General features: G+C 37.4%; 1 protein-coding gene across 1 annotated transcript in view; it reads right to left on the reverse strand.

Annotated features, from left to right (window-relative positions):
• Positions 1 to 11468: 11468 nt before the first annotated feature.
• TICAM2 (TIR domain containing adaptor molecule 2) overlaps positions 11469 to 27499 on the reverse strand; it is a 28957-nt gene continuing 12926 nt past the window's right edge. The window contains exon 2 of the mRNA XM_064376227.1: positions 11469 to 14121. Coding sequence (XP_064232297.1) covers positions 13346 to 14062 — 717 coding nt within the window. The 5' untranslated portion in view covers positions 14063 to 14121 and the 3' untranslated portion in view covers positions 11469 to 13345. The remainder of the gene's footprint in view (positions 14122 to 27499) is intronic.

The raw sequence follows: 27499 nt of genomic DNA on the forward strand, positions 1-27499 counted from the left end.
CATTACTAAGCAGGAAAGCATTCAGGATGTTCATGGCTGCTTCTAACAACCTATGCTCAGATGCAGAAGGAAAGAAATAACTTAAAGTTCAAAGTTATATTTAAAGGAGAGGCAGAGTATAAAAGTTTGGAAAATTTGCAGCCTAGCCATGTGGCAGAGAAAAAAAATGCTTTTTCAGGAGAATTCAAGCACACTATGGAGCAACCACTTGTTAGAGAGATTTGCATGATTAAAAAGGAGCCAAGTGCTAGTATCTGAAATAATGAGGAAAAGGCCTTGAGAGCATTTCATAGATTGCAGAGGCAGCCCCTCCCTTTACAGGCCCTGAGGTCTAGGAAGACTGACTAGTTTCCTGGACCAGGGTCAGGGCCAGGGCCCCGCTATCTTGCACAGCCTCAGGACACTGCTCCTCACATACTTGCCACTCTGGCTCCAGCCTTGGCTCAAAGCATCCCAGGTATAGTTTGTGCTGCTCCTTCAGAGGGTGCAAGATGTAAGCCTTGGCAGCTTTCATGTGGTGTTAAGCCTGTGGGTGCACAGAATGCAAGAGTGAAGGCTTGGCAGCCTCTGCCTAGATTCCAGAGGATGTATGGAAAAGCCTGGGTGTCTAGGCAGAAGCCTGCTGTAGGGGCAGAGCCCTCATGGACAACCTCTACCAGGACAGTACAGAGGTAAAAGGTGGGGTTGGAGCCCCCACACAGAGTCCTCACTGGGGCACTGCCTATTGGAGCCATGGGAAGGGAGCCACTATCTCCCAGATCCCAGAATGATAGAGCCACTGACAGTTTGCACCCTGCACCTAGAAAAGTAGGCACTCAACAACCTGTGAGACCAGCTCTGGGGGCTGAACCCTGCAAAGCTACAGGGGCAGGGCTGCCCAAGGCCTTAGGAGCCCATTTCTTACACCAGTGTACCCTGTATGTGGGACATGAAATCAAAGGATATTATTTTGGAGCTTTAAGATTTAATGACTACCCTGCTGGGTTTCAGATTTGCATGGTGCCTGAAGCCCCTTTCTTTTGGCCTCTTTTTCCCTTTTGAAATGGGGAATGCTTACTCAATGCCTGTACTCTCATTGTATCTTGGAAATAAATGACTTGGTTTTGATTTTACAGGCTTATAGGCAGAAGGAACTTGCCTTGACTCAGATGAGACTTTAGACTGTTGAGTTAATGCTAGAATGAGTTAAGTCTTTGGGGTACTGGGAAGGCATGATTGTATTTTGCAATATGAGAAGGACACATGATTTTGAGGGCCAGGAGTGGAATGACACAGTTTGAATATATGTTCCTGTCAAATCTCATGTTGAGTTGTAATCCCTAATCTTGAAAGTGGAGCCTAATGGGAGATATTTGGGTCATGGGGGCAGATCCCTTTGGGCTTGGTGCTATCTTTCCAATAGTTAGTGAGTAGTCATGAAATCTGGGTAAGTAAGTGGCATCTTTCCTGCTGCTTCTGCTTTACCTTCTGCCGTGAGTAAGCTCCCTGAGGCCTCCCCAGAAGTTGAGCAGATGCTGGAGCCACGCTTGTACAACCTGAAGAACTATTAGCCAATTAAACCTCTTTTTTGATAAATTACCCAGTCTCAGGTATTTCCTTATTGCAATGCAAGAATGCCTTACTAATAATGATCAAAAACTACAAAATAAACACCATGCTTAGATGACCTTGACCAAGAATATTATAATAGCCTCTATTATTAAGCAGTTAGACTATATGCCAGTATTATCCTTAGTGCTTTATGCAATTTAGCTCATCTAAAACTCACTACATAGGTTCACCTATGAGTAACAGAATGTTCCATTAAAAGTGGTATAAATACTGAAGAAAATTTACTGTTTTACATAATTCCATGATGTTATTGGCTCAGTGATGTCAAAAAGGACTCCTTTACTTACCATTTTTATGCAGTTTATTCTTACCATTTTTATCCAGTGTGTTCATGATATTTCCATTTTAATGTGAAAGTTAGCTAGAGTAGTATCAGGTTTAACATGACCATATGTAATTAAAGCAGATTTCTAACATCTCTTTTTATTAGAGAGAAAATGTTTCTTCTGCTGATTTCCCCCTTTGGATTCCATTGGCGAGGACTATGTCATGTTGTATTCAGGCCCTAGCAGCTGGGATCATGAGGATCTACAATTTTTAGCCACAGTAATTGGAGGTGAGTTTATTGGCAAGGAGTAAAGAGAGCAGGAAGGGTAACTATTAGGTAGGAAGCGAACAGCATCATGCACAGGTGCTACTATTATCCTCATTTTACAAAGGAGAAAACTGAAGCTTAGAGAGTTATGTAACTTACCAACAATTACTCAGCTAGAACATGTGGTACTAGAATCCAAATCCAGCCCTGTAGAATTCCAATGGCCAAACTCTTTAAGGGCTTAGACTCCAAGTCAGATGGACCCAGGTTTATATCTCGACTCTGCCTCTTTTCATTAGTGACCTTAATTTTTTATTTGTAAAAAGAAATTATTGTACTATCTATTTCATTGGAGTATGGTGATGATTAAATTCATGACATATATTCATGATGTATATATAGATATATGTTATTACTGCTGTCATCATCATCAATCAGCAGGAGCAACATTATTACCCCACTGCACTGAGAATGTCACCCACTGGATGAAACTTCTAGGTCATTGTTCAGAGTCCAGTTGTTCTTTTCCCATCTTTTATAACACCTGGTATATGGAATTCACTTCGTTACTATGGCCATACTCTTACTTGGATTTTGTCTTTCACTTATATAGAACCTTGAACGCAGGGATGATGTCTTATTTATTTTTCTATCTTCAGCCTCTTGCACAATGAATGATGCATAGTGTGTGCTCAATAAAATATTTTGCATGAAGCTGTAGGTAAGGGAAGGAATAGCACTATAGTGCAACAATTGGGAGCCATAAATTCTATTCTCAATATTAGAGAAATCATCATGTTCCAGAAAAACATTTGATTACAAATACATTATACAGGAAGGTCTATAATGACAGGCTTAGCATTTAAACAGCTATATATTGTCAAAAAAAAAGTTTTTTTATTCTCCCCAAACTCCAAAATGAAGGGCTACTATTACATAAACCTCTTTCATTTCGAACTTAGTGTACTTTCATTCATTAAAATTTATAGTAAGATGTCAACAAATTTTCAGCTTCAAGCATTTCATTGCCCAAGTCTCCAGAAAAATCCATGTGTATTAAAAACCGAAATACTTTAAAAATTCGGGAATAACATTTTAAAATTCAGCAATAAAATACTTCTTGGAATAAGAGGACAATGTCTTCTAGAAACATTTCAAATAAAACCAAATTTAAATGTGCATTTCTTATATTTGATTTCAAGTTCTCGAGTTTCCTTGTGTCTGGGGATAGGAAACATAACTCCTCAGCACAGGATTAATAGCAGCCAGTTTATAACACTCACCCTGAGAGCAAATAAACACATTGTGGGAAGCAGATGCTGCTCTAGGTAAAATAGATATTTCAGCGGCAGTCAAAACAGGGCAGACATATTGATGTCCTCATCTGCTCATGATCCATATCACAATCATAGAATTAACCTCTTGCTAATTTATAGATGGCTAAAGATTTCTTTGACAGTAAAATTACAATGGATGATTTCTCTTTTTTGTTAATTTTGTTTTACAAGAACTGTATAGTTATGCTACTAGCAAATAATAAAACTGTCTAATAATTTCTTTCCAATTATGCACATTTAAAAAAATTCTTTAAAAAAATTCTACAAGCCACTATTTTTAAAGTTATATTTTTACATATCAGCCGTTCATTAATGAATCTATGATTTTACTAAGTGTTTCTCTAGGAAGGGCAGCTGTGGCATAAATAAAATGAAGAAAACATCCAGCATTTGTAGGTTGCTCTAATTTGGGAATATACTGTATTTTTAAACTACCAATACACCTCTTATGCCTGTTATTCAAACACAACCTTGTTATGTAAGCTAATGTTTTAGAATTTCATTATGTATATATCAAATAATACTGTTTCTTGTAGAAAAGTTGGAAAGTACAACAAAACAGAAGGAAAAAAACATAATTGTCCACAATCCAACCCTTGTAGATGGCTAAAACTAACATTTTGGTTTACTGCCTTCTTGTCTTTTTTCAAAGCATACATAATATATACACATTCAACTTTTTAAAACAAATTCAAGCCATACTAAATATATTTTTGGTTTCTTGTACTTTTACTTAACATTATAGCTAGAATTTTTATGTCAATAAATATTTATGGAAAAAAATTTTGAATCACTGAAAAGCATTTCAAGATAAGGATTACTATAATTTAACCAAATCTTCACCTACTGGCATTTACATCATTTATAACTTTTGTTATTGTGTTAAAAATAATATAAGCACTTGTATACAATGCTTTCTTCATATCTCTAATTTTCTTGCTTTGGAAAAGAATTACTATAATATATATTTTTAAGGTTCTTAATATTTTTAAATTAAAAATGTTTACTGTTAACTTCAGAGACACAGCTGCAATACAGTGTCAAAATGTTTTGCTCAAGTCCTAAAGTAAAATCTATTGATAAACTAGTACAAGGCTTGCTTTAAACATTTGGCACACATAACATATACAAAAGCTTTGCATTTTTGTAAAAGCACCCAGAGATGGCACATCTGTGTTGCCCTTTGGCATAAGATGTCCCTAGATGGGAAGACACAGCATCATAAAGATATTAAATATCTTTAAGCTAAGCTATAAATGGAATGCAGCCCTAATAAAAGAATTTTTATAGCAATGTAAGCATATTAATATACTAAAATTAATATTTCACATTTATATGAAAGTAAATAAGCAAGTATAGAAATAGAAAATTTTGAAAATGAAGAAATAAGGGTGAACAAGCTTTCTCAGATATTAAAGCATATCATAAAACTTAGAAAAAAAACCTCAGATAAAAGAAAAACTGATAAATTCTGCTACTTACAAATAAAAAATATCTCCATGGGGAAAAAACTACCATAAGCAAAATCTAAACCTGCACTGAGAAAAATATTTGCAACTTAAATCACAAAGGTTAATTTATCCAACATATAAAGAGATCCTACTCTTAGAAGCTCCTACTCATATAATAGTTACACAAAGACCAATAATCCAGTAGAAACTTGGGCAAAGGGTATATTCAGATATTTCAAAGAAAAGGGAATACCAGTGGTTCTTGAACATATAAAAAGATGTTCAACCTCATGTCTTAAAAAAATGCCAATTAAAACTTTGATAAAATACAATTTTTTACCTTTAGATTGGCAAAGTTTGGTGACCACTCTTCTAAAAGAGGCACTCTCATTTATTGCTGGTGGGATTTATTGCTGGTGGGAATGTAAACTGATGCAACTTTTGTGGAGTATCTATAAAAATTTCATATCCACATGCTCTTAACCCAGCAAGTTCACTTCTAGGCTTTTATCTTACTGATATAAGATAAAAGAAATTTTGCATTTATACATATGCAAAATTTTACATATACAAGGTTGCTTGTTACAGGGGTGCTGTAATATCAAAAGACTGGAAACAAAGGGCCATCCATCAATGGGGACTCATTAAAAGGAATTATAATACATGGAAACAACTGAGTACTAGGCAGTCAATAAGAAGAATAAAATGAAAAAGCTCTTCATGGATTGGTATGGGATGACCTCTGAAACAGATGGGCACGGGTAGATTTGTATATACTATATGTACATATGTTATTGACTATATGCATAAGGCATCTTGGCAGAACTCATAAGGAGCTGGTAATAGTAAACGGCTTTGAGAATGGAAACAAGGTTGCTGCATTGTACTCTTTGAATTCAAAGCATTTGAACATATTCACTATTTTTTTAATTAAATAGAACTAAATTACATGTTTTAAATTGAGTAGGCCCTTATAACCACAAGAAATAGCTTGGGTCCTAATGAGGCAGTCCAAAGAAGACTAAAAGAAATAACTCAGCAAAAGGCTAATAAACTAACCAGGACCTATTGTTCCCCTAAGTCCTCAATTGTTAGATAGTCCAGATTCTCTACTGTTCATGCCAACCATGCAGCAGGGTACTAACCAGTGCCAGAATTTCCTTGGCGGCTAAAATCAGGCCTAGAGCTGTCCTCAGCTCCCTCTTGTTGCTAGCAACAGAGAAGCTACTACAGCACACACATAGAACTGGACGGTGAATGAATAGCTGGGAGCCTTCCAGTTCTGGGCAAACATAAAACTCAGGAAAACAAAGACAGTATTAGAGTCGCTGGGTCAGTGATTACAGATCCTTATGTCACTCCCTTTAGAACACCAGCCCTGAGTTTTCTCTCAGCTGTGCACCAGTGACTGGATGCTTGACTGCATCAGCCACTGCAGCGAGGAGGCAGTAGAGATGAAGCCCACCATAAGACGGAGCACATCCTTACAGAGATCTTTTATTTTTTTTAAGTTAAAAGCAATAAATTTATTCTTAAGTGGTAGATGGCTTGTTCTTCGGCTTTAGGCAAACTTATTAGAGGGTAGTAACACATATGACCTTGAAGGGAAAAAATAAACTGTCAAGATCTGGATCTAGTTGCTTAACTAGTTAGTCTCTTAGCAGTCAGCCTTGAATAATAGGGAAGGGCAGGATGAAAGTGACTTCTAAGAATGCCTTACTTCCCCTGTCCTAAGTACTTTATTAACTCACTTTTCAGAACAACCGTGAGGTAGTCATTCCTATGATTTCCACTTTACAAATTGAAAGCATAGAAAGGTTAACTAAATTTGACCAGTTACCAAACAAATAAATGGTACAACTAAAATTAACCCAGATAATGGGGCTGCACAGGCTGCATTCTCATCAAAACACATGGCTTTCAATATCGTAGTAGTTTTACATAAAATCTAAGTGTGAAACATAATTTTTGCTAGATTTATCCCACCCTGAAACTCACAAATCACGGTGTATATAAGTGTCTACATTTGTTTCCTTTGGTCAATGTTTCCTATATTGCTGAACACCATCTTTGTTCTGAAATACAGGAAAACACATGATTATATGCATCCAGGAGCTAAGCAACACATTTTTCCTGAAATAATGTCCCCCATGTTTCTTCCTCCCTCTAAATCAAAGCAGTGTTTCATTTCACATATGCGTCATCTAGTATGAGCAAATAAAGTACGAAAAGCAAAACAAAACAAGAGTACTTGATGACCCTGTAAATTACCATCCAAACATAGTGGACTTCTTGTTCAGAGCTAAATGACACTGCCATCCTCTTCTCACCCTAGACATAGATAGGATGTACTAAGAGAGCATCATTTCCATTTCCAAAGGTCAGAGAGTTTGTGACAGAAAAGTGCTGAGTGATGCTTGTTCAAAAGCTGAAGTGAAGAAAGTACAACAAAAGAGGGAAAGCATTTTAGAATTGGCAGAGACCTTAGTTGTTAGAGCTCGGAAAAAAATTCATACAACTAGAAAAACGTCAGAAATCAGCTACTGCAATACTTTGAGTCTTCTGGAGGAAAGTGAAGATTAGAAAAGTTAGCTCCACAGCAGCACAGTGGAATTAGGACACATAATTCCTGACTCTCTGTTATGAGTTGTTCTTACTAGGCAAAGAAGGCTAGAATTATGGTAACCTCGCCATGCTCTTTCTTTCTCACTTAGAAATTGCTATGGTTTTCTCTTTGTACTACTGACCTCTCCTAATTTCTCCACCATGAGAAGAGCAGACAGGTACATTGAGAAGCAGCATTATGAAGCCTAAGACCTACCAGGCTTTGGAGCCAGGCCACTGGATATTTTAATGACTCCATCATCTACCAGCCTGTGATGTTGGATGTATTATATCTCTAGCATCTGTTTCTTGGCCTAATATTGGACACTGTAAGACTAACCCCATGGGAATCTTGGGAACACTAGATATAATGTAAGTTAAGTGCCAAACATAGTAGATGATAAAAAATGAAACATATTATTAATGCATATATTTCTCAATCTATTGACAGTCTTCATTTTTTAATTCCCCAAATCATTGCATGTGTAAGAAACTTCTACAGTACTTAATGACTATAAGTATATGCTAATTTAAAAAATGATTATGAACTTTTTCAAACATACAGAAGAGCATGGAAAAATAATATACTATCACCAGTACAAGTATCCGTTAAAAATATGGAGCTGTCTTGTATGTTTTAAAACTTTATATAAATATTATCAAACTTTCCATATTATTCTATAATTTGCTTCTCTCCAGCATTACATTTTAGAAATTTACCCATCTTCATATATGTAGCTTTCTTAGTTATTTTCAATGCCCTACAATACTGATTGCATGAACCTACCATAATGTATTCCTGCATTCTGCTACTGATGGCCATTTAGATTGTTTCCTGCTATTCACCTATTACAAATAATGCCGCATGGGCATCCTTCTCACTCTTGCTTCTTTAGGTACCTGTGAGAGAGTTTCTTTGGGATACAAATCCGGAGGTAGAATTGCTAGATTCATAAGATATGCCCATCTTCAACATTACTAGTCATTGTTAAATTGTGTTTTCAAATCACTGTAGCATTTTATTGTAGTCTCTGCTTGAGAGTATTTTTTAGGTTTTTATTGAGATATATTTTATATATCATAAAATTAACCATTCCAAGTGTACAACTCAATAGTTTTTAGTATATGTGCAGAGTTGTGCAACCAGCACTAGAATCTGTTAGAACATTTTAATGTGATAGCATTATTTATAAATACACATAAAATATATAGAAATCTGTAAAGCTCATTATGTGTCCTGTCCAATATATACATGGGAAAATTCTGGGAGGAGCTAATTTGTAGAGCTCCCCTACAAATAATAGAGAAAATGAATTTTCTTGTTTTAAACCCGTTGTTTGAGTAGGTAGCTTGAAGGAACATTTCTAATTAGGCTTTGAAATTGCTTAAATGCAGGTACCTGTTATTTGCTAATAATAGCATTCCTATTTATTCACCTCAGAGTAAAATGACTCAGAACTCACTCTATGTGAAGAGAAAGAGAGGAGTGTTATACTAGCTAAATAAATGATTTCCCCAGAACAATTCTTGATCACACAAGAAAGGAAGGGAGCTGTGAAGGAGTATAGATGTTGGAGTTAACAGTTGTGAGAGCAGGTTCATTGGCAAAGGAGAAGAGAGAGCAACTGTCTTTCTTTTTTTCCACAAGAAAGAGCAGATTAGTGATACTCTTACTCCCTTCTCCACCCAACCCAAGGGGAACAGTATAACTAAACTCATCCAGCCTATTCCCAAATGAGGCAAAATTATTTAGGAGTTGCTAAGCTCCAGAAAAGAGCTAAATTAAATGGGTTACACCCCCTGCCCTCCAAAATCAAATGAATACAAAGTTGATCCACCATTTTTGAGTGTAAGAAGCAACAAAACTCTGCTGAAGGCATCCAGGTCTGAGCTATTCTTCCTCCTAACTGGCTTCAAAGCTGGCTCTCCGAGACTCCATTTTCCTGCTTTTCTAGTTTATGGCCCAACTTTCCCAACTTGTTAGAATCACGGCACCATGGTCTTGCATCCTCCATGCCACCAGCTTCCTCCACACTCATACTCATCATTAACAGCTCACACATCGTTTGCTGATCAAGGGGGCTCTTCTGCTTTTCAGTGCCTGACTAGGCACTGTACTACATGTGAAAACAAGGCCTGGAATCTTCCTTTGTCTTTGTCTAAAATCTATTCAAGTTGCGAGGTTTCCAAAAATAGGATTGTGGGCATGTAAAAATGCATATGTGTCCTCCCCGCCAACCCATGCTGCAGATTGAATGTGTGTAGGCAACAAAAATAGTTCTAGTAGCATAGTTATGGTAGCTATATGTGAGGCACTAGCTCATTTAATCCTCAAAATAACCGTTCAGGGAGGTATTTATGATCTTTATTTTTAGATGAGGACACTAAGACTCAAAAATGTTAGATGTCTTGCTTAAGAATATAATTTATAGAGGACAGAGGTGGAAAATAACCTTTCAGGGAGGTATTTATGATCTTACTTTTTAGATGAGGACACTAAAACTCAAAAAAGTTAGATGTCTTGCTTAAGAATATAATTTATAGAGGACAGAGGTGGAATTCAAATCCAGGTAGTCTGACTCTCAGAAATGAGATGTTGGGAGTTGGAAGATGTTGGGAAGTAGGGAGGCTAGGAGGTGTCCACTCAGGGTAGATGTAGGGAGAATTTTTAAATAATAGAACCAGCTGGGAGTCAGATGGCTCTTTATTATCACTGGGTATCAACAATTTTCGATAATGCAGTGGTGAATTTTTTTTTCCATTTGGGTGAATCACTTCTATTATCTTATTAGGCTGGACACTGTCATGTCTGTATATGGTGTCTGACACTGGAGCAACCAGGCTACAACTTGGAAGGGAGCTCAACTGAAACACAGAGAATGGCAGAGCAAAAGATAGAAAGAACCTGGTTTGTTTTTTTACCTTTTCTTTTTACAAGTTGAGCACCTCTAATTAGAAAATCCAAAATTCAAAACACTTCTGGTCCCAAGCATTTTGGATAAGGGATACTCAACCTGCATTGTGGTAAAATATATATAACATAAAATCTATCATTTTAGCCATGTTTAAGTGTACAATTCAGCGGTATTAAGTACATTCACAAGGTTGTGCATCATCACCATTACCCATTTCCAGAACGTTTTCATCACCCCAAACAGAAACTCTGTACCCATTAAACAAAAGCTCCCTATTCCTCCCTCCCTGCAGCCCCTGGTAAACTCTCTTCTTTCTTCTGTCTCTGTGAATTTACCTCATATAAGTGGAATCATATAATATTTGTCCTTTTGTGTCTGGCTGATTTTACTTATCATGTTTTCAAGGTTCACCCATGTTGTAGCATGTATCAAAATTTCATTCCTTTGTAGAACTGAAAAGTATTTCAGTATATGACTGGATTTTTAATGACATCTTTGAGCCCCTATACCTTGGCAGACCTCTTATTAAGTCAGATAATAATTTTATCTTATGGTTTAGGCCATGTGGCATGGGGTTTTCCTAACTGATACATAAGGCTCAACTCAGGTTCTCCCCTGTGAAGCTCCAGGGTGGGCAATAAGGCCTACAGAGTACTCAAAATGAAAGCTCCACAGCATGGTGCAGAATTTCCCAGATTTCCTGATATGTGTATGTACCTAGATATGTGTGGGTATGTGTGTGTGCGCATGCACATATCTACACATACATACAAACACATGACGAAGCCCACACCTTTACCTGTTTTCATCCTCAGTTTAGCTATTTTGTTACCATTGATAATTTCAACGTATACAGGAATTCAGCACTTAACATTTTTCTTCACCATAAAAAAAATATGGAACTCCAAATTGGGTGAGACATTGTATCTGGTGCTCTATGAAGTATAAATCAATGCTTCATTTCAAAACACTTTTCCACAATCTTCATTGGAATTGAAAATAAACAAGTTTAGTCAACAGTAAAGAATAAAAACATTTATTTTAAAAACACCATTTAGCATCAATTGCCCCAAATTTAGCAGGCAAGAAGGTTGGACACTTCATGTTTTATTAGTATATAAAATTGGATTTACAGGAAGCATTATTGCAAAAAAATGAATACTTACTATGAAAACGGAAAAAGGGAGTAATAAGTATCAGAATGTTAAGGCTAAGAAAATGTCACTATGCAATGAAAACAATCTCCTCCTCTAATAAGTACTAATGGAATAGGAGCTTTGACTTACTTGCATGCTCCTCATAGAACATTTTCGTTCATGGCTATGAAGAGGTGAACTGCAAAATGATATGTGCAGATCCCAGTACTGTAGGGGATACAGAAGTGGGGATAAGAAGAAAAAAATTAAGCAAAATGTCTTTACTCAAGAATCTCTATAAAAAGGTATTTTTAAGAAAACCTGAGTAAGCATGTATATTTTTTCCTGTGACTTTAAAAGTGTAATGACAGCATTAAAAATCAATTATGCTGTCAATATTCAAAGATCTTTTCATTATAAGCATACGTAAAGGCTTCTGCAACTATTATATATCACACTATCAAATCCTAACTTTTTTGCTTGTTCCGTTTTGTGGTCTGTAGTTTTTCACATCCTCACAGAGGACAAAGGCCTTTAGAGATCCATCAATTCAGTCCTTTCATTTCACAGATAAAGAAGGGTAAATAGTTTGCCCACAGTCACATTCATCCTCAGTGGCAGAGACTGGACTAGAACCAGGTCTCATGAACCCAAAGAGTGCTTTTCTCATTACATGACATGACCTGTTCTCCACCCCATTCCTGATCTGAAGTGGACTATGCTCCCTCAATCTCAGATGGGCAGAAGGGCTGTGAAGGAAAGAAACAAGCCTGTTTGGGGCCTCTGGCTTGTTAGGAGCATGGGGCTCTAGAGCAGGAGGTAATAAAATACATCTCCTTCTATGCCAAGTTTTTACAAATAACCCATTACATACACACATGCACACAGTCAGGCTACTCTGAAGATCTAAATGAGAAATACTTCCTGAGTGGAGAATTGTGTGAGGGAAACTTGTTTAAAACTTCCATAACAGTCGTTATTGATTTTAAAAGTGAATATCTGGCCACTCACACAGTCATACACCTTTTAGAAGCTCTGCAAATAAAGCCCTAGTTACAGATGATGACTAATATGAAGAGCTTCAAGCCCCAGGGGACATCTGAACACCACTCCACGAAGTCCCTAACTACCACACTATCAAATGAGCTGTGAATTGGTGGTGGGAAATGTCTCCGAATACGCAGATTTCAGCAGAAAATACATTTGACTGGGTTTTTTTAAAAAAGTTCCACCATTCTCACATCTGTTTCTGATTTTATATGCATCAACACTCAACATGCTAAATGTTCTATTCTGGCAATTCATATTTCTAGGCGATAGTACCCGAATGCTTATTGCAACATCCATGAGAGGTGCCTCAAGAGGAAGTATGGTCAGATCTCCTGGGGCCATTTTTTTTCTGTGTCCTTTGAGATCAAAATTCAGAGAATAAAAGTGTTACCATGTTTTAAAATGTCTGTCATACAAGTTTTTGTTCAAGGTTCAATATGAGGAATATGGATTGAGAATTCCTTTTTCATATCCAAGAACTAGGAAATTGTGAAAGAAAAGTTCTTGAAACTCTGACAATGTCATGTTTACTGAATTATCAAAAAGTACCACAATTTTATAGATTGTCCTGCAGAAATTTATCTTTCTTGTGCTCTATAGGTTTCTGTAAGGATAAGACTCTCTTTTATTTAAACATTTCCTAGAAACTGCTTTCTCAAGTGAAGATTAATCATTTAGTTTACAAAACAGGAGCCAGCCACATGTTTTATGTTTCACCTCGGGCAATAAATTGTCTTTGTACCATATTTCTTGTCTCTTTCCATATAGTTTGTTGTGTCTTATACACAGACTCCTGGAAAATTCTTTCTACTTGTGTAGGAAAGCCACGACTTTCTTCCTCTAAGGCATTGATGGTTTGGAGAGCAAAGGGAGTCCTTTCTCGGGGGAGGGGGTTGTTCAGAGGCCGCATGGGTATAACAGAGTTGTATTTGTGCTGCCTGTTAACAGAGTTCATTAGGGACGTATAGAACTGGAAATTACACCAGGTATCTCTTAAAAAGTTTTCAGTCAGTAATAAGATTGTCCATGCAGATCCATTTACGGCATCATCTAAATTCTGTAAATGCTGTCTGCCACATGGCATCTCAGCGAAGATTATTCCAGGTTTGATACCAAAGTCATCTTGTAGCAGATTCTGGACTCTGAGGGCTTCATCCGTGTCATCTTCTGCATGCAATATCACAAATTTGAGGAACACCTCTTCTTCAGCTTCTTCAAGCATCTCTTCCACGCTCTGAGGTCCCTCCTGCTTTCCTGTTGGCCCCTCTGTTGAATTGCTGTGCTCAGCAACATCACACAAGGACAGATCTTCAGACTTCTTGGAATCTGACTCACGGTATCCTGGACTTGTATCCACACTGTGCCTTTTACCCCAAGAGAGAGAAAGAGGGCAGGAATCTATTTTAGACTTCCCGATACCCATTATAAATATCCAAGGCAGAAGAGGAAAACTTTATGTATTTCTCAGCATTTCTTTTCAATCTAAAGGAAGTAACAAAGCAGAAGAATATTATAAATTTAATCAAAACAATTAAAAATGGAAACTTTCATTCAACCTGAAAAGCTCAAAAAGAGTATAATATACAGATCCAAATAAATAAATGACAAACAGATAATTGGGAAGCTAAACTACTAGTCTTTTGTGAGCCTCACAAGGACTATCACAGGCAGTGAAGGGTATGTTAACTAAAGGGTCCAGTTTAATATAATAGGAGACATTCAGAAAATGTAAATGGTATTATATTAGCACTACAAACCTCCAGATTAAAATAAATTACATTGGCATTTTCGTGATAGGTAACATATCATTCTAACTTTTTATGCAGTTTAAATCTAATTTCTCCATTATCAAATTACCATGTAGACTAGAAACAAAAAGCTAAGGAAACTGAAAATTTAAATATTAAGTGTAAATATATTTTTGTATTAAGCACAAACAAAATAGAACACAAATATCCTAACAATGATGGCAGCATCTCTACTGACTTAGCATAAACGGAAGATCTGAAAGGTTCAGAGACTTTTTTTTGTTTGTCCAGAGTCAGGCATTGTGTTGATGGTGAACTAATGGAGAATCCATTATAATAAGAGTGTGTGAAAAGTAAGAAATATCTTTTTCCAACGAATCCTGGAACTACTGAAAAAAATATATTTATTCACCTAGGGAAAAATTAACATCTTGGTTTGGAAGTGAATTCTAGAAACAAAGACTTGAGACTTTCTCCAGTGAAATCAACAAAGAATGATTATAGTCTAAATTTATTCTTGTTATTATTTTGTTGTTGTTATTTATTATTATTATTATTATTTTTCAGAAGGTCTGGCTCTGTTGCCCAGGATGGAGTACAGTGGTATGATCTCAGCTCACTGCAACCTCTGCCTCTCAGGCTCAAGCCATACTCCCACCTCAGGTTCTGGGGCAGCTGGGACTACAGGTGCATGCCACCACACCCAGCTAATTTTTGTAATTTTTTTTTTTTGGTTGAGATGGGGTTTCACCATGTTACCCATGCTGGTCTTGAACTCCTGGGCTCAAGCAATCCTCCTGCCTCACCTTCTCAAAGTTATGGGATTACAGGTATGAGCTACCATGCCTGGCCTAGACTCATTCTTTTATTTAAAAAAATTATAGAGAGAGAGATCCAAGATGGCTGATCACTAGCAGCTCGGGCTCGTAATTCCCAGTGAAAGTGCAGAGAACGAGAGGACGCCACACTTTCAGACGAATATTTGTTGCTCACGGACCAAGAGATTCCCAGCAGAGGAGCCCCACGGGTCGCCATGGCGACTCTTGTGGCCGGCGTGGCGGTTTTGCTGGCGCCTTAGCGCACCAGTTCTTGGTGCAGAGTCCGGAGATTCCCAGGCAGAAAAGCACCATCAATCTTAACCGCTATTTTGGCCAGCGCAGTGGATTGCTCAGATTTCGGCGCTGGGAATCAACAAGTTGGACGTCAGCTCAGAGACCTAGTTAGAAAGTCGGTAATTACAAAGACGACAGACGGATAAATATATAATGAAGGGAAGAAACCAGCGTAAAAAGGCAGAGAATACTCAAAATCAGAATGCCTCTCCCTCTACAGGGGATCGCAATTCCTCATCAGTAACGGAACAAGGCTTAATAGATTACGAGTGTGTTCCGATAACAGAAGCAGGTTTCAAAACATGTGGGTGATAAGAAACTTCTATGAATTAAAAGAACTTGTTCTAACCCAATGCAAAGAAACTAAGAACCTTGAAAAAAGGTTTGACGAAATGTTAACGAGAATGGACAATTTAGAGAAGAATATAAGTGAATTGATGGAGCTGAAAAACACAACATGAGAACTTCGCGAAGCATGCACAAGTTTAAACAGTCGAATTGATCAAGCAGAAGAAAGGATATCAGAAGTCGAGGACCAGCTCAGTGAAATGAAACGACAAGACAAGAATGGAGAAAAAAGGATGAAAAGGAATGAGCAAAGTCTCCAGGAAATATGGGACTATGTGAAAAGACCTAATTTACATTTGATAGGTGTACCTGAATGTGACGAAGAGAATGAATCCAAGTTGGAAAATACTCTTCAGGATATCATTCAGGAAAACTTTCCCAACCTGGCAAGGCAGGGTAATATTCAACTCCAGGTAATACAGAGAACACCACAAAGATATTCTTCAAGAAGACCAACCCCAAGGCACATAATTGCCAGATTTATTAGGGTTGAAATGAAGGAGAAAATACTAAGGGCAGCCAGAGAGAAAGGTCAGGTTACCCATAAAGGGAAACCTATCAGACTTACAGCAGATCTCTCAGCAGAAACCCTACAAGCCAGAAAAGAATGGGGACCAATATTTAACATCCTTAAAGAAAAGAACTTTCAACCCAGAATTTCCTATCCAGCCAAACTAAGCTTTATGAGCGAAGGAAAAATTAAATCGTTTGCGAACAAACAAGTACTTAGAGACTTCACCACCACCAGGCCTGCTTTACAAGAGCTTTTGAAAGAAGCACTATACATATAAAGGAACAACCAATATCAGCCTTTCCAAAAATATATCAATAAGCAAAGAGCATTAACACAATGAAAAATTTACACTAACTAATGGGCAAAACAGCCAGCTAGCATCAAATGCCAGTATTAAACCTATATATATATTCTAATTGGATAAAAAGCCAAAACCCATCGGTATGCTGCATCCAGACCCATCTCACATGCAATGATACATAAAGACTCAAAACAAAGAGAAGGAGGAAGATTTATCAACCAATCAGAGAGTAAAAATAAACAAATAAACAAAAAGCAGGAGGTGCAATTCTCGCCTCTGATAAAGTAGATTTTAAAGCAACAAAGAGCAAAACAGGCAAAGAAAGACATTATATAATGGCAATAGGATCAATGTAACAAGAAGAGCTAACGATTTTATAGATCAATGAGAGAAAATTAACAAGGACATTCAGGACTTGAACTCAGACCCGGAACAAGTAAACTTAATAAACATTTACAGAACTCTCCACTTCAAATACATAAAACATACATTACCACCTCACACCTATTCCAAAAGTGACTACATAATTTTAAGTAAATCACTCCTCAGTAATCGCATAGCATTTCATAGGTTTAAATGAAATATTGGTTGGCTGCTTGTTTGTTATTTTCTTCCCTTATTCCTTCCTGTCTACATCAAGTATAATTATTGGTATAAAAGAGGTTTTCAATACCCATTACTAAACTGCATTCTAGCCTGGGCAAGAAAGCAATACTCCCATTCTCTCTCTCTCTCTCTTCCTTTTTCTTCCTCTTCTTCATTTTCTTTCTTTCTTTCTTTAAAAAAAAAAAAAAATTCTAAATTCAGAGTAGAAGAGCTAGATCAACTGTGAAAGAAAAGTACACTATGTGAATCTAATTTAAATAACTTCAGAAATTGTTGGCGATATTCCTAATAACCCCCCACCACAAATGGCAGTTTTCTTTTTATCAAAAGACAGAACATTTAGAATATATAAATATAGGTTTCATATTGTCAAATGTGAGCCACAAGCTATATTCCAGAGCATTTTTACTTACTCTTTATGGGCAAAGGCCAGATCTCAAGAAGAAATTATAATAACATTCATAACAACATAAGTAACATGGCTACATATGCTAAATAATTGAAGTTTAGAAGAAACTGTTCAACAAAAGTGGTGAAAACTGTCATGGGAACAAAAACCAAGGGAAAACAACATAGAGAATTTCATTCTAATGTATATGAGTAAATGTTTGCAGCTGCATCTGACTAGTGAGGAAATTGCTGACATTCACTCTCTGTACTTTAGGTTCTGGCGCTGTAGTATATTGTGCTAATTACCAAGAGGTATTCTAAGGCTTAATAACTCTAAAATGTGACATGCATACATCCAAAATAATAAAACCAAATTAATTTGGACTCTCTTCATTGAATGGGATTCACTGCTAACTTTTGTTACTGCATTATTTAAAAAAAGGGCTTTGCTATGCAAAGTTGTGGAAAGAAGTTTCCCCTGAATAAGAAAACAATTGTTAAACCATCCAGAGGCATCTATTTTCTGTCAATTAAGATGATTTACACTTATCATTGAATTCAACACCATTATCTTAGTCACTAGCTAGTACAGATAAGTGCATTTGAAGGAATATAACAGCTCTTTATAAACAATATGAAAACTTCTAGGGTAAGATAGTGTGTCAAGGCAGATCGCAAAATCTTTTAAAATAAAAACAAAGAATTACAACTTCTACCTATTTTTCTTAAATACCAATTAGCAAAAAAGAGCAAAAGACTTCAGAAATCTATGATGTGTTGCTCCAACTTCCAAGCAGTGTTACCCACCAAATCAGACGGAGAGAAAAAAGCCGGTGGCAACGTTTATAAAACTTCACTATAACCTTCTAATCTGGAGGGAGGGAGTAAGGAGACTGCCAAGAGAACAAGATGTGGAAAGTTGTGCTGTTCCCACCACCACTGTGACTCAGACATGGAGAGATATTCAGGATTCATCAGTGCACTTTGGTTCTCAGGACTGGGAGGAAGTAAGAGGACATGACTGTGCTTCACTGTGGGCCAATTAACTCCATCAATAAAAAGGGCTCTATTAGAACAAAGGAAAGGCATAGCATGCCGAAGAAAATCTGGGGAAGGTTGGCCAAAAGAATCCTGGAAAGCTTCCTTTAAAGTCCTCCTCCTCTACCAGGACAGTGAACACCAGGCTTAAAAAATTTAGGTTTCACCTCCTTGTCTCAGTTAAATGGGAGGAGAGTGAGGGTGCCACTTGGGAGACATGCACATGAAACCACTGTTCATAAAAATTAAAATGTGTATGTACATACATTTTCATTTACTTTTTTTAAAAAAAGGTGGTGACGTGTCTCCATCCATCCTGTTACTTATCCCCAGGGTCTCCTGCTGGTCACCACTTTTATCAGTTCCTCCTGCATCTTTCCACCGTTTCTCTATGAATATATATTCTTATTTTTCTTTCCCTTTTTTCAAAAATTTCCCAAGATTCAAAATAAGAATATTTTGAAAGAATATTCTTGTTTTTCTTTCCTTTTCAAAAACAGTATCATTATTCATATGTACATAAGACATATAAATGCCAAACAGCAGTGGATAAACATTAGTATACATTGCTTTTTCCCTTCATATCTTTGGAGCTTTCCGTAACAGCACATAGATAACTTCCTCTTATTTACAACTACATAATCTTGCAGCATGTGGCTATCCCATAATCACTCCCTGTTCTTAGGTATGTGAGTTGCTTCCATTCTACTACTAGGACAAACTATGCTGTAATGGATAATTCTGTACAAAAAGCATTTCATATGTGTGCAAGTTTATCTATAGAACAATTCCCCCAATGGGATTTCCACGTGTAACAGTGATTCATTTGGTTAAATGGATCTCTGTAGGGCTGAGTCATTTGTTTTTAAACTTATAACTTGATAGAATGACACCCCAACTCTATCCCTTGCCTCAGAAAAGACATAAGACAAAAACTATCAATTAATATTGACCAAAGTCTGACAGAGCGAATCATATCCATCCCCTCGGGCAACAGAAATGTGAAGAAACATAATCAATCCGAATGGTGTCCTTAAACTAAAGTTCTGAAGGGAAGATCAATAGGTCTGAGATAAGCAGGAAGGAATGTCCAGAATGTATCTACTTTATGCAAAAGAGGACCTCAGTAGAATTCTCTATATTAAACAGGAGAGGAATAAAAAAAAACCAACATGGCAAATACGCTATGGCAAATATGCAAAATATTACAGGAAATATAAAAGAATATAAACAAGAATCATAGCATACAAAAAACAGATTTAAAATTCCATTTCATGAAGACTAGGCACTCTGGAATCAGACTGCCTGAGTGTAAATCCCCTTCCTGCTATAAAATAACTAATTTTGTACAACTTAATCAATACATTTATGCTTTGATTTCATTATCTGTAAAATAATTATAGTGCCTATCCTTAGGGGTTTTATGAAGATCAAAATGGCTTAGAATAGTGCAGGCACATAGGAAGTACTCAATAAATGTTAGCAACTATTATTGTTATGAAATACATAACAAAGAAGCTAAAAATTTATACAACAAATGTTTATATTTTAGGATGGTGCTACTCAAAGTGTAGTCCATGAACAAGTTGCCAGTCTCTGAACTGTTTGTTACTAATGAGAAGATAAGCAGATTATGCCAGGATGCAAATCAATTACAGCAGTAAGTATGCTGTTTAGTTCAGCTGACATTTTTTTGTTAGCAAGATACACTCGGTGCAGGAAGCAGCATGGTTTACATTCTGGGGCATGTTTCTTAGAATATCGTGAACAAGCACTTTGAGTAACCTTGCTCTAGAAGGTATTAAAAAGAATATGTAATCAGTGAAACAAAAATATCAAAGATGAGATAAATTAACAGAATCAGATAAAAAGGAAGGCTGTAGACAAATCAAGGATCCAAACACTATTAGGAAAAAATAGGAACAGGAAAGGGGTGCAGTGGGGCTGGAGGGAGCCAAGGGTAGCCTAGAAAGAGATAACCTAGAGGAGAAGCCAGGGGAGGATTTTGAGCAGAGGGATGACATGATCTGACTAGTGTTCATAGGATCGCTTTGGTTGCTGCATTGAGAATAGAAGGCAGGAAGGCAAGGGTGGAAGCAGGAACACTAGTTAGGAGCCTGTTGCAGAAACCCAATGGAAAAATGATGATGGCTTGAACCAGGATGGTAGCAGTAAAAGTAGTGAGAAGTGGATAAATTTGGGGCATATTCTGAAAGTAGAACTGAGAAGATTTGCTGATGATGTTGACTAGGCATTGAATATAGAGTCTGGAGTATAGGGGAAAGATCCAGTGGGGAGACGCATATTTGGCCTTTATCTTCGTATAGATTGTATTTGAAAAAGACAATATGAGATCATTAAAGACTACGCAGGATATTAAGGAGGTGAGTATAGATAGAAAAAGAAAGGCTAAGCCCTATGGTATTACAACATTATGAAGGTAGAGTTATTGTTGTCATTATTATTAACTATTCCTGCAGTGATTTATTTATACTATGTTACAAATGATTTTTTGATAGTTGATGATCTGTCTTCAGGTTAGATTTATGGCAATTTGTTAGTCACTTTTACTTATTACTGCTAATGACAACATGCAATTCATAAACCATTAATAAAAAATATTAATAAAAGTAGAGTGTTTGGAAAAAAAAAAAGAACAGAAAGAGCCAGCAAAGGAGGCAGAAAGAACTAGTCAGGAAGGTTGATAGAAAACCAGTAGAGAAAACCCTAGCCGCTAAGGAAAGAAAACAATTCAAGAGGAAAACTGTTTAACTGACTTCAAATGCTTATGACTGCTCAAGTACGGTGACCGATGAATGTAGCAATACTAAAATCTTAACATATTTAAAATAATTTCACATAATACTGAATCCTTCAGCCTTGGAGAGCCTTTTTCTTTCATATCTGAACAGCACCATCTTGTGGCAAATATTTGTAAAATCAAAATTCCTGTGTTCAATTAATAAGTTTTGTAAATGTTTCTGTTATTAACAAATATTTTGCTGGAAACTCACTGTGCAACAAAATATGCTAGGCTTTAGAGATGTGAATCCAGGATAATTAGACAAGACAATTAGGACTCACTGCACAGGTGCTTCATACAGAATATCAGGTGCCATGAAAACACTCAGGAGGGCCGTCTGCAGCAGGGGACACTTCATACTAGCAAGACAAAGACAGGTGGACATTTTCTAGGCAGTGGGGGCGGCACTTGAAAAAATACTGAAGTACCAGAGAGCAAGGTGCTGTATGCTAGGATCATTTTGCACAATACATTTATGGCTCAAGTCCACAGAGGAGGAGGTAAAAGGGGAAGCAGGTAGTGGTGAGAGCAATGGAAAGGTAAACTAGATTAAATGAGTATAAGGAACCTAAGGCATTTTGCTCAGGACTTTGGCTTTCAACATGTTGGCAGACAGACAGCCCCTGGCAGGTATTAAATGGGAGTGATCTGATCTGACTTCATGCAGGTTAAAATAGTCTTAAAATTGTTGGTGATGAATATTACAGATGATATGGTGACCTAAGGGACTATGGGTTGTACCTTTTAGAGAGAAGGTGAGTGCACTTTTGTTTATGTGAAAAAGATGTGTATTCTATTGGAAGACAGCATACTGTTACAGCTATTGCTGTTGTCTGGAAGTTTAGGTTTGTAAAGAAACTAGGCTACAGAACTGGAAGATCCTAGACTGGGAAAACAATTAGTTAAGAGGCTGCTACAATATTTCTAGGTGAGAAAGCAGAGCCCCAAAACAATGAAGTGATAGTAATGACAAAGACACATAGTAGGTAATGGGGGTGGCAGAGAGAGAAGAGTCAGGGATGCCTCCCAAGCTTGTGCCTCGTGCAACTTGGTGGGTGATGGTGCCATTCGCTGAGAAAGGTAATATAATCAGGATGAGGTGGGGTGGGGGTGACCAAGTAATCCAGTCTGGGACCTATGGAGCTTGGGTGCCCATGGCCTCCAAGAGTTGTCCCATAGACACTTGAACATGTAGATCTGGAGCATAAAAGAGCATTTTGGATTGGGGATACAAATTAGGTTCTTGCTTAAATCATGTGAGCAACTGAGAATAGGTAGCGAAAAGAGAGGAGAGAGAGCTAAAGACAGAACCAATGACTGAAGTGCATATGCAGGGTGAGGGACCCATAATGGAACAGAAGGAGTGGCCTGGAAGCAGCAAGAAAATCAGACACAGAATGAGATCTGAAAGCCGAGGGAGGACAGTGCTTCGGCAGTGGTCAGCACCCATGGCTGCCAAGAAGTCAGCATCCACTGCATTTAACATCTTGACATTCAGAGGAAAAGCTTGGCTGAGAGGGAAAGGAGAGGCCAATAGTCACAACTAAATGCAGGGTCAGGAGAGGCTTTCATTAAGAGAAGAGATACTTGGAATGCTTATGAACTGAAGGGAATGTGTTAGTAAAAAGAAAGAGGGTGAAATATATGTGTGGAAGCTTCTTAGAATTAAGTTCTTATCCTCTTGGGCACTGCTCTTTCTACCACTGCTTCTTTTGTGAATAGGAATAGGCCACTTAACTCCTGAGTGTGCTGGGTAACAGGATAATGTCTGTGATGAACATTACAGATGATACAGTGACCTACTGGACTTCAGGCTGTACCTTTTAGAGAGAAGGTGAGTGCACTTCTGTTTGTACGAAGGAGAGCTGCATTATATTGGGAGATAGCATACCATCATAGCTATTGCTGTTGTCTAGAAGTTTAGGTTTGAAAAGAAGGGTGATGATGTTAATTAGCTAAAAGGGTGTTCTGTAGATCTGCTGCAGTATCTACTGAAGATTTCTTCAGCCAAAACTTATTCCAGTCTCTTTTTACTGTATCTTCCTGTTCTTCCTATACTACAAGTACTAAAAACTTTTATCTCCCAGACTCCCTCAATGCCAGGTTTCCTAAATGTAATTTAAGTTAACCAATCAGATGTATTTACATGTCTGAGTTTAATATGCAAGGAGGTAGAACATGAGGCAACTCTTTTGCTGGCTAAAATTCTGGTAGAGTTGGTGTAATTAAGGAGCTGGCTGCTTCCTGATTTGCCAGGAGGCTTCTGAGTGTGCCAAAAGCCCAAGGCCAGTAGATAAGTCTGTTAAGTGGCTTTGAGAGGTGTGTCTAGAAACCCAACCTAGAGTGCAGCTCTTCAGCTTTCCAATGATACTGTCCATCTTGTAATACCTCTTAATATGTACCTTTCGGCTTAACAAAGTTCTGTTCACAACCAAACCATGATTGATATAACATCCAAAACACACTCTACTACCTGTTGCTCTAAATAATTTTTTATTGGAAGGCAGATATGTCCCTTCACTGACATTTTTGTCTCTGGCTTATTTCATACTACAAAGGCAGAATTGAGTAGTTGCAACAGAAACCATGTAGCCCATAAAGCCTACAATATTTACTCACTGGCTCTTTACAGAAAAAGATTGCTGATCCCTCAACTACAGCATAGGAGTGCCAAGCTCTGCCAAGCTGTCAGGACACAGCAGAACAGATCTATGCCAGCCAGATGAGAAACATGTAGACTATTCTTAGACATCTTAGACACTGGGAATATTTAAAAATCCCAAGAAGGGTAATAAGTATTTTCAGGAGTAAGATGAGTAGAATTTAAGTCCATCTTGATCTTAGATTGAAATAACATTCTTGAGAATCAGCTATCATTTGTTATCTTTCTTTAGGGGATTGCAGAGAATCAATAAGGATGGCAAAGGCCCAATCTAAATAAAAGGATTATCAAATATTACCTATTGGCACTTATTTACAGTTAGAGTAAGCCAGTATTTATACTTTTCATTCTAGCTGTTAGAGCTTGCATTAGAAAGGTTAGAGTTATGGGATCTATCAAAGCCTAGCACTCTGTATTTTTCCTTCATGGCACTAATTACAACTACAATTAATTAATTATGTGCATGGTTATCTGCTTGGTTTCTCATCTTTCCCTCTAGACTGGAAACTTGATCAGGACAAGGATCAAATTGTCTTATTCATCGCTGTATCCCCCAGAGCCTAGCATATAGTTAGCATTCAAGAAATACCTTTTGAATGGATAAATTAGACAGTGCCAAATATATGACTGACAGAATTCTGTAGCTTTAGAAAGATAGCCAAACAGATAGCTTTTTATCATCCCTATTACATAAATCATTGACTCTATCAGAATAGAAGGAAGGTAATTAATCCAAATATATTTTGTTGGATTTTTAAAATGAGCAATTATGCTGTATTTTTTAAAATTATGTGAATATAGGGCCTGGCTTAGTTGTTCATGCCTGTAATCGCAGTACCTTGAGAGGCTAAGCTGGGAGGATCACTTATGGCCAGGAGTTTGAGACCAGCCTGGGCAACACAGCAAAACCCGATGACTACAAAGAACATTTAATAAATAAATTTAAAAAGCATGAGGATCACTTGAGTACAGGATTTTGGGGTTTCAGTGAGCCATGACTGCACCACTGCACTCCAGTCTAGGTAACAGAGAAAGGCACTATTTCAAAAAAGAAAAAATTATGTGAATATAAACATGACATATGCATTACATGTAATATGAAAAACAGAAAGGATTACAAAGTAGACAAAAGGACCATTTTCTAACTATCAATAAATGAAACATGAAACCTTTCCATAGTGCTTCCCATACCTGGATTCAGAAATTTCTGTACAAGTTGGTTGTCTTGTTGATAGAAAGCAATACTAACAGAAAGTCAACAGGTGGATAAATCCACAAAGATGGGAAGAAACCAGCGCAAAAAGGATGAAAACACCCAAAACCAGAACACTTCTCCTCCTACAAGGGATCACAACTCCTCACCAGCAAGGGAACAAGACTGGATGGAGAATGAGTGTGATGAAATGACAGAATCAGCTTTCAGAAAGTGGATAATAAGAAACTTCCGTGAGCTAAAAGAACATGTTCTAACCCAATGCAAAGAAACTAAGAACCTTGAAAAAAGACTTGACGAAATGCTAACAAGAATGGACAACATAGAGAGGAATATGAGCGAATTGATGGAGCTGAAAAACACAACACGAGAACTTCGTGAAGCATGCACAAGTTTCAACAGCCGAATTGACCAAGCAGAAGAAAGGATATCAGAGGTCGAAGATCAACTCAATGAAATAAAATAAGAAGGCAAGATTAGAGAAAACAGGGTAAAAAGGAATGAACAAAGTCAACAAGAAATATGGGACTATGTGAAAAGACCTAATCTACGTTTGATAGGTGTACCTGAATGTGACGAAGAGAATGAATCCAAGCTGGAAAATACTCTTCAGGATATTATCCAGGAAAACTTCCCCAACCTAACAAGGCAGGCCAAGATGCAAGTCCAGGAAATACAGAGAACACCACAAAGATATTCCTCTAGAAGAGCAACCCCAAGACACATAATCATCAGATTCACCAGGGTTGAAATGAAGGAGAAAATACTAAGGGCAGCCAGAGAGAAAGGTCGGGTTACCCACAAAAGGAAGCCCATCAGACTCACTGCAGATCTCTCAGCAGAAACCCTACAGGCCAGAAGAGAGTGGGGGCCGATATTCAACATCCTTAAGGAAAAGAACTTTCAACCCAGAATTTTGTATCCAGCCAAACTAAGCTTCATAAGTGAAGGAAAAATAAAATCCTTTGTGAACAAGCAAGAACTCAGAGAGTTCATCACCACCAGACCAGCTCTACAAGAGCTCCGGAAGGAGACACTACACATAGAAAAGAACAACCAGTACCAGCCACTCCAAAAACACACGAAAAGGTAAAGAGCATCAACACAATGAAGAATCTGCATCAACCAAAGGGCAAAACAGCCACCTAGCACCAAAATGACAGGATCGAATTCACACATAACAATATTAACCCTAAATGTAAACGGACTAAATGCCCCAATCAAAAGACACAGACTGGCAAATTGGATAAAAAGCAAAAACCCATCAGTGTGCTGTCTCCAGGAAACCCATCTCGCATGCAAGGATACACAAAGGCTCAAAATAAAGGGATGGAGGAAGATTTACCAAGCAAATGGAGAGCAAAAAAAAGCAGGAGTTGCAATTCTCATCTCTGATAAAATAGACTTTAAAGCAACAAAGATCAAAAGAGACAAAGAAGGACATTACATAATGGTAAAAGGATCAATGCAGCAAGAAGAGCTAACGATCCTAAATATATATGCACCTAATACAGGAGCACCCAGATACATAAGGCAAGTTCTTAAAGACTTACAAAGAGACTTAGACTCCCACACAATAATAGTGGGAGACTTCAACACACCATTGTCAATATTAGACAGATCAACGAGACAGAAAATTAATAAGGATATCCAGGACTTGAACTCAGACCTGGAACAAGCAAACCTAATAGACATTTACAGAACTCTCCACCCCAAATCCACAGAATATACATTCTTCTCAGCACCACATCACACCTACTCTAAAATTGACCACATAATTGGAAGTAAATCACTCCTCAGCAAATGCAAAAGAACGGAAACCATAACAAACAGTCTCTCAGACCACAGTGCAATCAAGTTAGAACTCAGAATTCAGAAACCAAACCAGAACCGCACAGCCTCATGGAAAATGAACAACTTTCTCCTGAATGTTGACTGGATAAACAATGAAATGAAGGCAGAAATAAAGACGTTCTTCGAAACCAACAAGAATGAAGACACCACATACCAGAATCTCTGGGACACATTTAAAGCAGTCTCTAGAGGAAAATATATAGCAATAAGTGCCCACATGAGAAGAAAGGAGAGATCTAAAATTGACACCCTATCGTCAAAATTGAAAGAG

This window comes from Aotus nancymaae, unplaced genomic scaffold (assembly GCF_030222135.1).
Source record: "Aotus nancymaae isolate 86718 unplaced genomic scaffold, 86718_ANA_hifiasm-v0.15.2.pri h1tg000014l, whole genome shotgun sequence".
Classification (NCBI taxonomy): Eukaryota; Metazoa; Chordata; class Mammalia; order Primates; family Aotidae; genus Aotus; species Aotus nancymaae.